At 38.4% G+C, this 12,793-nt stretch overlaps 1 protein-coding gene across 2 annotated transcripts in view; it reads right to left on the bottom strand.

Moving 5' to 3' along the window:
- Positions 1-429: 429 nt before the first annotated feature.
- Positions 430-12,793, bottom strand: part of tusc3 (tumor suppressor candidate 3) — a 74,763-nt gene continuing 62,399 nt past the window's right edge. The window contains exons 9-11 of one of the 2 annotated variants that reach the window (XM_044190481.1): positions 12,667-12,741; positions 3,783-3,873; positions 430-1,891 (exon numbers count right to left, since the gene is read on the bottom strand). In XM_044190481.1, coding sequence (XP_044046416.1) covers positions 1,876-1,891; positions 3,783-3,873; positions 12,667-12,741 — 182 coding nt within the window. In that variant the 3' untranslated portion in view covers positions 430-1,875. The remainder of the gene's footprint in view (positions 1,892-3,782; positions 3,874-12,666; positions 12,742-12,793) is intronic. The other variant, XM_044190482.1, reaches the window with a different exon arrangement.

Here is a 12,793-nt window from a genome sequence, read left to right on the forward strand (position 1 = left end):
CTCACTTGAAGGAAGAAGTAATTTACTAGCATAAAGAGGCAGGTATTACTTGCTATAATTATCTCTTACAAGGTGGCTATGCTTATTACTATCTTGCAGAAGGCAGTTATTCTAATTATACTTTCTCTCTGCAGTAAATAGGAAGGAGCTCTCAGCAACCTTTGAGTTAGTTCCATTGCCTGCATGTACTGGCAAATTCAAATGAGTCAATAGCCAACTGAATCTAATGATTTTCAGTAAGTTCAGTATTTTGCAGATCCTGCAAGGAAAAAAGAAAGGCAAGGATGAAAAACTATAAATGCTCTGCAATTTCAGTACAGTGACCAACACAGTTTACAGTGTTCAGCTCAATGAAGAATTGTGTTTTGTTAAGATCTGCTTACACACACACACACACGATTTGAAACAAATATAGACAAGCATGGGAAGTCTGAGTGGGAATATTTTTATTACATTTGTCAAAACTGGTCTATGTGCAGCACCATTCCTCTGCCTGCCCACGAACAGCAGGTTACATAAATTGTTTCAATACTCCAGCCCACTCATTGTTTTAGTGGGCAGTCCACAAGTGAAAGAATTAGAAATGTATGTATTCTCTAAATGACCTATGCTTGTCACATTCAGCAAGGAAAGTTACAGTACACGCAGCCAGTCTCCTGTGAACTCAGTTTATGTGCTACTATTTCGCATCAGTGATTTAAGTTCCTGTGCCAGTACAGGGAGAAGTGAATGTTCATTTAGTGCAGCAAAATGTAAGACTGTGGAGTATGAATTAAAAGTGTTTTTGTCAAACACTCACATCTTGGGTTTGTGCCCATATTGTGTCCCACAATCTTTGCCTAACCTCATCGAAGCTGCATAACATGAAATATAATTGAGTTGTCTGTTGAAAATACAATATATATCCAGTTAAAAGACTTTGGGAGTGAACAATTTGCAGACACAAACTGTATAACATGAAAGTGGACAAAGGAGAAGAACATATGTTGGTCCTGGTCCAAGAAAATTTGTAGCAACCACAGAGTCTGGCACCAGAAGGTGTAAACTTGCAGTCTGAGTAAAGCCCGAATGTCAGACACAAACAAAATATTACTTAGGTAATCAGTGAAAGCCCTACAACCTATGATAAATGACTGGATTTATTCCAATATCTCTGTATAAATCTGTACACTGTTCATTGTTTGAGTCATTCATATTTTAGCTATATTAATTCTGAGCTCCAAATCTACAGCAGAAGCTGAAGCAGGAATTTACAAGCTACAGATTAGCATCTTTATCAGTGCTTCTTCAAAAGCTCCATATGTGTTGTCACCATAAGAGACAAAGATGTGACAAGGACTTGGAAAGAGATTTTACACCTGGTTAATAACTTTTCATACTAACTAATCATGAAACTCTGCTTCTGTGTTCAACTTTTACCACATTAACCATCTTCTAACCTGCGGTTTCACTTCCCGTTCTCTCAACACCCACTTCACTCTCTGTGACTCCAATTGTCTCTTACTCTCCATTCACCTGTAACACAGTTTTCATACATCAACTGCAATACATGGATTAAAAAACAGCATACCACAGTCACAGGTCAGCGTATCTACCCACACAGAATATTCAACCACTAAAAGGAAATGACAAAAATACAGAGACATGCCAAACACCTTTATTTTCCAGTGTAAGAAGGAATAATTTAGTTTATATTCAGCTTGCAGAGTTTATGATAGCAGCCAATAAAAAAAAACAACACGCAAAAAAAGAAACCCCACCATGCACTCTAGACTCAATAGTGACACTGCCTCCTCTTCAAAAATCTTCTCGACTCCTCCTCTCCTCACCTACTGCCTCTTCGCCATCCTCTGCCCTCCTCTTCGGTCTTTTTTTTCACTTAATAAGGAAGCTGAGAGACAGAGGAGGATTAAAAGGAGCCGAGAATGGGAAAAGAGAGAAACAAAGAAGAGAATAGGGAGAGAAGAAGAAAGGGATATAAATACAGTGTTTTTTGTTGTGGCTTGTGTTGCACAGCAACACAACACATTTTTAGCAGAGGCCAAAAAATAAAGCTAAAAACCCGTAGCTGCTGATGATTATCTTGTTAGAAAATGCTCATTGCAGGTTCAAACAGTTTCTGGAAGCATGTAATCAGGCAAAATTGCTCAAATGCTCATTGAAGATGCATCTGTCTCCATCAAACAGGAAAGGAAATTGAGCACTTTAATAATAAAAAGGAAGTCACAGTCTAATCAAATGTAAATGTAGACAGCTATTTAAAATACCACTTCCATACCTGCCAACGTTTAGGTTTCAAAATACGGTACTTTTTTCTGCACACACACCCTTTGGATCGGGTTGAGGGTTGCCAGGTTGCGGTGACCGAAGGGTTAAAATTGTATGTCGTGTGTGGATTTTGTTTCATCGACTATCTGGCAACTTGGGTGACGTCACAAAAACATCCAAAACTTGGATCTGTGTATGACGATTATTCAGAAATTTGAGGGCCATGCATATTACGGGAGTTTCTCGGGAGAAATCGGGGGGCGCAGGGAGATGGCCCTGAAATACGGCAGAACCCGGTAAAATGGGAGCGTTGGCAGGTGTGCACTTCTTGCAGCTCAACATGAGCAGCAGTTAAGTGTCTAATCCCACTAAATACACATCTGCTCTGTAGACTTATGCCACTTCTGAGTACTGACTGCTTCCTTATTACGCAGTTGTTGTTTTTTGCTAAGCAGATCAGATATTTATATATTTCATATAAAACAACATACTGACCTATATATGGTAGGAATTTAAAAATACATTTTCAAGCAGTTCTTCTCAGACTGTTTTCTCATTTCAAGAGTCAGCCACAACTTTACTGCTCTACAAATCACATTTCATATTGCCATAATCTTCCTTTTGTATAGTTAAACTGATTAACGAGAAGGAATAGAGTAGGGCTCTATCAAAGCATTCTCACCTCAAATACCGTAGGTTTCATGCTTTAGTTTATGGGCCTGTAACTTTCAAATAATTTCCAAAAAGTTTCCTGAAAAGAACGCTGTCATTTGGCACGTTTTATAGGGAAAATAAAGACAGTTCAATTGGTACATTTCCAATAAATAATTGGCACAATGCAATTTGGTCCTATTTCAAGTCACAGGTCATGCCCTCAATGCCTTGAATCTCTTTTCTGCAGCTGGAGGTGTTCTGGTGTCGTGCTGTAATATCCTACAGCTGCTCCAGTGGTGACTGTCACACATTAAATCTTTTTTATGTAGTGGCGACCTTTAGCTCTAAGTGGGACCAAATTGCTGCTGTTCTGGCTCACTATGCTGAAGGATTTTAGTGGCTAAACACATTCAATATACGATAACCTACAGAAAACTTCCATGATCGATCCATAATTTCTAATATTCAGGGTAAAGAAGAAAAATGTGTGAATATACTGTATTGAGTGTAATGCAAAACGTCAAAGAAACGTTATGAGTCTTCAAAGTCAGACTGCAAATCTCTCTTGAAGTTTTAGCTATAAGATTGGTCTCTAGAGAAAGAACCTTGGCGCTGTGGCTTGTACATTTTGGAGGGAGCGTTTCCAATCGAACAGCTGAAATAATGGGAATGGATGGATCCTGTTTTGGCCTGGATTTTTTGCTCTGTGTGCGCAATAACTTTGCAGTGATTTTATGTCAACTTCAGTGATTTTAAGATTCATTGAATGCTTGTATATTGTGTTTGAATAACTGTTGAGTAAACTGGAGGAAACTTGTGCGAGTGTCTGTACAGTGGTACTGTACGGTTGCTATAGTTACCTGTAGGGGTATCCATGGTACTTGGACCTGAAAATGGAGAGCAGGAAGCTGAAGAAAAACACCACCAGGCCAAGGCCAACCAGGCAGATGACTGGAAAGACACACACACACACACACACACACACACACACACACACACACACACACACACACACACACACCACAAAATTGCTGGTTAGAAGGGCTTCTAAGACCAATTGCACAACTGAACTATACATGAAATTGAAGCAACTGTACACATACAATCAGAATCATCATCAGAATAATCAGAATAAAACATGAAGTTAAACAAAACGGTACATGAAAAAACTGCAACCTGATCTCTAAAACTGCTATAACTCTAAACTAATAGTTCTCAAACTTTTTGCAGGTCCTCCTGATATATGCATAGTCACTAGACAATGGCCTGTGGAAATATTTGACTCCTGGTTAAAGGCAACCATTTAAATCATTTCACGCACATTATAACCACTGATGCAACTCTCTGTTTGATCTCTGTTCAAATTGAATGTGCCTGTAGGGTTTAGACACACTGAAAGCATCCTCTTCTCTTCATGTTAGTGGTTCACACACCCAAACACACACGTAAGCACCTACACGGGCCTACACACGTACAGCCAAATTAAATATTTGACATTTGCTAAAATGCTAGTAGCAAGGACTTCAAAAACATAACCTGGTGCTCTTCATCATGCCAAAACCTTTTAATATTTACCTTAATTTAGGCAATCCCTCAACGTACAGGTATATGCCATTGTCTCTTTCTCATCATCAACCCTGCTGTGCTGCATAAAATTATGTTGCAACAATTATCATCTTCTTATTTCCTCTGTGGCTATTCTAAAGTGAAATATACATAAGCATGATCTTTAATCTACAGGGGAATTGTGTGTGTCTGTGTGTGTGGGCATATGAGTGTGTGCACACACCCTCATGTAGCAGCTAATCCTTGAGAAGCACTGTGTTAAATTAAACTGTCACCACCGACTGATATTGTTAATCAGGGATTAGGATGAGGACCTCTCCTGGAGACTAAATAGTGAGATATGCGCTGTGTGTGTGTGTGTGTGTGTGTGTGTGTGTGTAAAGTTATGTGTGTATGTGAGAGAGAGCGCGATGAGGCAATGTCACAACAAAAGATTTGGCTTGGAAAATGTACGACAGATTCTCAGTGTCAATTTGTGTGTATGTGCTGTCATTCATCTTCAGGGCTCCAGCGGTGTGTGTGTTCTGTGATCTGTATGAATTTGTGTATAAGACTACATTTGCTGCCATTGCTCAGTGTCAGCTCCACCATAACTGCTCCCCTTTCTTTCTTTCTTTCTTTCTTTTTTTTATATACATATCATACATATACAATTAACATAAAAATCATTGTAGTGTGTGTTGTGCGTGCGAGAGAGAGAGAGAGAGAGAGAGAGAGAGAGAGAGAGAGAGAGAGAGAGAGAGAGAGAGAGAGAGAGAGAGAGAGAGAGAGAGAGAGAGAGAGAGCAATTTATAGGACATTCAATTCCTAATGTATCTATCGCAGGCACATACACAAACACATAAAAGGCCCAGGCAGTGTATGTGCGGGTGCACTTTCTTATACTTCTATTCTTGTGAGGACCAAGGGGCATCAGCCACGAGGGTAAGTATTGTAGTACAAACCTATGTGTAGTTGACCTTGACTGAGTGACCTGATTGAGAGCACTGCATATTTGAGAGTGCGTCTCCAGGGAGAGCCCTTATGCCCCTGTGTTCCCTGGGCTGCCACATCCACGTATGTGCCTGCGAGTGCTTGAGTGACAGAACGTCTGTGTATCTTCATTAAGTATAGTGGGATGTATTTCCCATAGCTCATCAATTATGACTGAGGGGTATCTTAGTATGCTTCCATGGATAATGACACTCCCATACACACACGCACTAAGCATGCTAATATGCTAAGTGATTTATGACCTTGGCGAAATGACAAGTTGTTTAAGCTGAATGATTTCCCTCAGTGACAAAGGTGGTAATCCCTCTTTTGATTGTATGACTTGGCTCAATTCAAATCATGATATATTGGCATGGTAAAAAATAGATTTACATTTCCCCAGCATGAGGAAGCCGATAAACATATTAAGTTAAGCCTATCTCATTAGGAGGACAAATATGAATAAATATTGTGATGCTAAATGGTTCTTCTCTGTTTAGCAACTAGCTTCAAGAGACATTAACTGATACAACCTCTGGATACAACCACCCACAATTGTGTCATTATTTTAACGCCAAACTGTAACAAAGCCTGCTGCCTTTTTCGTTTGGCTTGTTAATGTTCACACTGCCTAATTACTAGGGATGGGGATCGTTCATTTTTATTGATACCATTTTTGAGACTGCTTAACGATCCAAGTCTTTTTCAATACCACTATTGATACTTTTCTATTAATTTGATGAAAAGATGAGACGACAATAAATTCTTAACAGAACTGGTATTGCTTTTATTGCTTAACTTTGAGTCTGTGTTTGATTTCTGAACAGATTGAAATTTGCTAGCCTTCAATAAACACTGCTGATGCTGGGCATTTATTTGAAAAGGAATACACAGGACCACTTCAAAATATTGTATAACTATGAGAATAGTAATAAATGTCCAATGACTTTTTTCCCCAATAATAAAGGTGGGGTGAGCTTGAGCTGACCACCATCTAAATGAATGAAGTTGGTGAATGTTAAACACATTTTGGCCTATCCATAAACACAACTCACTAAAATGTGCTAAATATTGAAAAAACTGTTTTGTTTATGTTTCAATAAGTATTTCGTTTTCACATTAAAGTGTTGGTCATTGTCTATGCTGTCACTTTAAAAGATTGCATATTTTGTAATATTATCAATTGGATTATTATTGTCAACAAACAGGACTTGCTAGTTGGGGGACGTTGGGGTGCACCAGTGATTTGATTTAAATGAAATGACTTGTCTCACGAGACATAACTTTACATTGTAGGACCCGCTAGTCTCGATAGCAGTATTGATAAGCTCGGACCTTATTGATTTCCGGGTTTTGAGAAATTTGGAACAGGGTCCCTATAGAACCGGTTCTTGATCCCCATCCCTACAAATTACAAGTGAACAAGGGCTTGTAAATAAATGTTAATGGACTCAAGTTCCTGGTAACTTGTTTCTTTGCCATTCTAACCATTTCCAACCAAAACAAACTCACCAGCATTGCACATACTGCCTCCAAATAGTACATTTACATGTACGAATATGTGCAGTGAAGCATGTACATGTGTAGGCTGTGAAAACTAATTTGCACCCTTCAGCTCTCCTTATTAAAGAAAACAAATGAAGAAATAACTGAACATTGTGATTTTTTAAAGTGATAAGTTATTTTGAGGTCATGTCCTATAGTTGGCTGAATTTCATTTTAAGTCTTATAAGTTTCCGTTGTCTTGAAATGTGGTACTGCTATACAGCATGTTGGCCAGGGAGATATGGTCATTTTTGGTTTGCAGACTTGCTTTAAAAGTTGTCTCTACTATACGTTGTTCTTTCACAGATCCATCTCACTTCAACTCCCTTTCTGAGAAACAGTGTGTGCGGTATGATTTCTGGTACAGATGCCCATGGAAGTAGCAGATAACTTCCAGTACTATGGAAGCTACAGTATATGCTAGGGATTTAACACCCACATCCAGTGATTACTTTACCATTCAAGCCTAATCCTCACTCTGTTACTGACAGATGACTATTCTCTCTGCTGCTATATAATGCACTTATTTAATTTGTGTGTCCATATGTGTGTGTGTGTGTGTCATCCCAATGACAGTGGTGGGTGGAATATAAAACTGTTTATTCAATGCAAGCTTGTGTCTTGATATTGTGTGTGCTTTACATAACAGGTTTCTGTAAGAATTGGTATGTGTGTATTGAAATTAACAAGTGGTAATTAAACAAAGAAAGAGGTTGAATTAATGTAGCTGATACAATGGAAAAATATAAGTTTCTGCACGAAGAAGGAAAGGATGAACAGAGAGAGGAGGCAAGAGACCTGTTGGAAATAATGGAGCACAGAGAGAATTGATAAATGAGTCCTCTGTGCTGTACACGTGATATGTCAGCATTACACAGGTGATAATTACGTGAGCACATATGCACGTGTGTGTGTATGTGTGTGTTCTTGTTCAGTCAGATACTGAGAAACAAGTCTCGAGGTAGTTATCAAGTCATTATCGTTTTAATTGCCGAGCTTTAACATCTCAAGGAGAACAAAAAGTTGATAATCTTGCCTTTAGTATTTTTTTTAGTGTGTATGCATCAGTGTGTGGCCTCACAGAAGCCACTGAAAGGCTTTTTGAGTTGCTCTTTCATCACACCGACTCTAATTAAAATCCACTTGTGTGTAACTGAGTCTCTGTGTTTGAGGTAATTACCAGTACAGGCCATCTAATATCTAACTCCCCTTCTCATAATCTAGAGATTATGCAGAAACTCGGACAGAAAACTTGGACAGAAAAGGAAAAGGTCGAACGCTAGTATGTCATTAGTATGGTAAAGTGCCCACCTCCCATGTGAAATGAACTGTGTTACACCCTCAACACTTCCAACAAGACTCATCAGGAGGTGTCAAGAGATGTGTATTTTTTTTCCATTGGTGTGTCTTGTAGGAATAGAACGCATTTGTGTTTCCTTTTGACAAAAAATGACAGCGCATGTCAACGGTCCTACATGTAGCATTTTAAAGCTGGTCTCTGTAATTTCCATTTCCATTGTCTGTAATTTTATGCATTTAAATCCACAGCATGAGGTTACAAGTGATCACACTTGAATAAAACTCCTTGATTGAACCTCTTAGCATTAGAGAGGCAGACAGAAATTTCACAGAAACTCCACATGACAGCATTGACATCAATTAATCATCCCCTCTGTGACCTCTATGCTGTATTTTACATTGTATGCCACTTGCTCAGACCTTTGAGGAAATCTGCTTAACTGCTTTAAGCAGGGAACAAGACAAAAACCTTCCCAACATGTTACAGTACAGCATAACCACAAAAACACCAAGGGCTACTAGTAGCGACAAGTACAAACATCCTCCTTGCTAATGGAAGTAACACGGTTTCTGGAATATCTGGTCTTAATTCTGCAAGACTACCAGCAACAATACATTGTGATAATAATCGAGAAACCAAGAATAGCTTATTCAATGATATATTTTAAAAATAGTACAAATTGCACCATTAAAAACCATGCATGGTTTGTAGTAAAACAATGTGTAATGCTTCAAACAGCATGGAACTCCCAGTTAGAAAACTGCCATTTTTGCAGTTTAGGGGCCCCATTATTCTTGATTCAAGATCCTCCATTTATTCCTCCAAGAATGGAATAGGGTGGCTTTGGGCACACAAGGTTTCAGACACATTTTGAACCCAGAGACACACTGGTCTACAAGTTTGTCATCTGGGATTCAGTATAATCAGTGAAGTGCATCTCCACCATTTACTGTATATGTGGTTGATTGTGCATTGTGCTGGACTGACTAAGGTTTGCAAGAGGGTCAGGTTTGCATAGAAAATTCTCCGCCTCTCAAGAGAAGGTGCAGAACTAAAGTATATAAGTAGCTAAGAGAACATTTGATCAAGGAGTGACACAACAAAGGAAATGCTTCTTAAGAAAGAAAAAAGGAGCAGAAATAATAAATTAGCAAAATATCAAATTATTTCATGACAAACAAAAATGGGAAGGAGACATTCATGCATGAATATACATATGTTAATAGAGCTGCTACTGAACAATTGGGATTTTACCTGTTTGATGAGACATTTACAAATGAGCAACAGACTGCAAGTACTTGTGGGAACCTAGGGAGATATCAGCCATTTGATTATATCTTCCATCTGCTCTGGTATGTGTGTCTGCTGGACTCAGAACAGCTGATCTACTGCCTCTACAGTGGTGGTCCACCCCCAGTTGTGATGATTTGTACTTTTCATTCTTTCTGTGCATGATTTTGTGTCATTCCATTTATTTAACAATATATATTACATATATTTATTTTACTGTATAATCAAATTTTAACTGATGTTTTAAGTAGCTTCACAAAATACAATGCCATAAAAATACAGGTGCAAAGATAGCAAATCATAGAGAAATAAAACTAAAATTGTAAAAGAACATCACATAACTTTAATCTCTCCATCACTTGCAAATTGTGACTCGTGATTGCATAATTAGTTGCTGCTGTAGTAAATCTGATGTTAATTTCAAACAGAGTGTGACAATTACTTAATTTTCCCTCACAAAAAAGTTTTTGCATTTTTTTTTTGCCTTTTATTGTACAGATATACAGACCCAGCTGGATTCCAACTGCAATTTCTGTGCCTGTGGTATTTGTGTAGAATAAGCAAAACCTCTTGCATGAATTTGAAAATAAAAACATACACGCACACTAGCGTGAGATAACTAACTTTTAATTGTTTCAAGATTAACTTGAGTTATTACAAACACACTAAATCATTTTCCTTTCAGGCCAAATCAGGTTAATTTTGATAACGGCACATAAATCTACCTGCTATTTAAAGATTATCAACCAAAGCTGAAGTAAATTTAAATACAGGTATATCATGGAGGAAATAAAGAAAATAGATCTTTGCATGCTAAAGTATTCCCCAGGCATATCTAAATACTGTAGTTGTCTATTCAGAGGTAATTATGAGGCAGGTGAGGGGTCATCTTAGTGATTAACTGGAAAGTGAAACAAGTGCTTCTCATTTTCGGAGCTGCTCCAGCTAATTGACAGTTATGCAAATACATGTCACACTAATGAAAATACTGCGATAATGGTTAATTCATGCATGGTGTGTGCATGTGTGCAGGAGTCTCCCATCTCAATCTTACTGTCCAGCACTGCTGTTAAACATAGCACATTTTTTACCATTTTAATACTTATCCCAGAAACTATTCTGTCGTCTTTTCTTGGTCAAACCATTTCCAATTATTCCCATGAATGCATATAAATACATTCAGTTTGTTTCTAGATTTAGATTGTAGGAATCAAACAGGGAAGAAATCACAACTGAAACAAAACATGTGGTTTCTGAAGAAGCTTGTGCACCCATAAAGAAACTGCATCTTGTAATGTGCTACCACATGTTCTTAAATCGTCTTCCTGTGCGCCTACTGTTCCATCATCAAGGTGTAAATTACAGTATGCTCAAGAAATAGGACATTTATTCTGACAAAACATTGGCTAGTGAGCACAAAGCATAAGAGGAGACTGCAAAGACATTTGTCCTATTCAGTGTAGCCTGGAGTGGTTAAGAAGCCATGTAATGAAATGTTATTTTCCGGCAATAGAGAGTGGTGGCAAGAGGCCTTGCAAAGAAATAACTGCTTATGAAGTTGGCGAGTGTATGTCCAATCTTAAAGAAGGAGAATCCTCTCAACACTCAGGGTAAGTCTGACAGATAAGAGCCTGAGAGGAAAAAGGATTTCCCTGCTGTTAATGTTGCAGTCACAGGATGCCCTTTTCTAAAAGATTTAGGAGGAAAAACTGTAAACAGCAGCCAGGAAAATGTGTGTTAATACCTGAACGTGTGGTTTGCCTTCAACTAGGGCTGCCACAATATCAGATTTTCACTATACAATTATCAAGGTCAAAAGAATTCACGATAATGATATTATCGTGATATCTATAGAAAATTTAAAACAAGTTAGCTACCTAAAAACTAGCTAAAAGCTAGCTAGTTAGTGCATCTTCTTTTTAACGTTTTATGGCAGATGGCAACCAACATTAAGGTGCATTCCCGCCACCTACTATGACGAAACGGAAATGATTTAAAGGTGGGGTATGCGATTCCAGTCCAATACACGTCTTTTTGTCAAATTCAGCAAATATCTCCCCACTTTCCGCTAGATGTCCATTCAATGTGTGTGCTGAAAAAAAAAAAAAATCTGGTGTTTGTACACAGCCCTGGCTCTGTAAATGGGAAATAAACAAAGTGGGTTGGACCGAGCCACACAACACTATTCCAGCCATGATTTGTGTGTCAGGTAATGTTAAATGACTTGCCCACGGACATTCAGCTTGCTTTCTAGTTTGCCAAGATTTGCTGTTGTTGTGATGTTTGCTATAGTAGCAGGAGAGTTGTGAGTATTGCTGTCTGGAGCTGGTTTGCTGGCTCTGGGAACCTGTCTCGTCCTCTCTGGCTTCGCAGCAGCAACTGTAGGGACAGTTTGCTAACCCAAAACCTAGCTAAGTTAATCCACAACCTAGCTAACACTAGTTACATTACTTGCTGTGTCGTTGTTTGCTACTGTACTGTATATGTCATGGTATTTGATTTCTCCAGAATTGCATACCCCACCTTTAAGAGGTGCTGGAATATTTACATATGTGTATTATTAACATGATATCAATATTTCATTTTTAAATATCACGATTATCATCAATACTGGTATATCACGACATCCCTACCTTTGACTATAAAAAATGTTAATTAGTTAACACATTTATAGCTGGACAATACTTGTGTGTGAATGTGCAACTCATGTTACCTGGTTGCTTTGTGTTTTTCTCAGTTATACTGTAATTCTAACACATCTTATTATACATCTAATGAGAATTAATGCTTTACAGGATGTGTTTTTGTTGAAAAATAATTTTAACCTCTCCAGCACCAGTGCTTCCTCTTGAAACATGGATTTTGATGCACACACGGGTGTTGTAAGGATAAATCATCTACCTGGTAGCTACAAGGTGGCTCTAACAACTATGCCACTCAGTTTAAGCAAAACACACACCTTGCTTACATTCCTGACAATTGTTTCGCTCAGAACGCTCCAAAACTGAGGAACTGGAGCTTGAAAAAGGAAAGAAAAAGGACAAGAAGAAAAAACTATCTTCTCTACTTACTTCTCCTCTTGCCAACGTCTCCCTTGGAGGTGGCAGCCTCATTTAGCAGCACCATCCCCATGGTGATTGCAGCATCTGGGACAAGGTTGTCAAGGAAACAACACACTTGCATACAGGAGAGGGAGAA

The sequence above is a fragment of the Siniperca chuatsi genome, linkage group LG3 (genome assembly GCF_020085105.1).
Source record: "Siniperca chuatsi isolate FFG_IHB_CAS linkage group LG3, ASM2008510v1, whole genome shotgun sequence".
Taxonomy (NCBI): Eukaryota; Metazoa; Chordata; class Actinopteri; order Centrarchiformes; family Sinipercidae; genus Siniperca; species Siniperca chuatsi.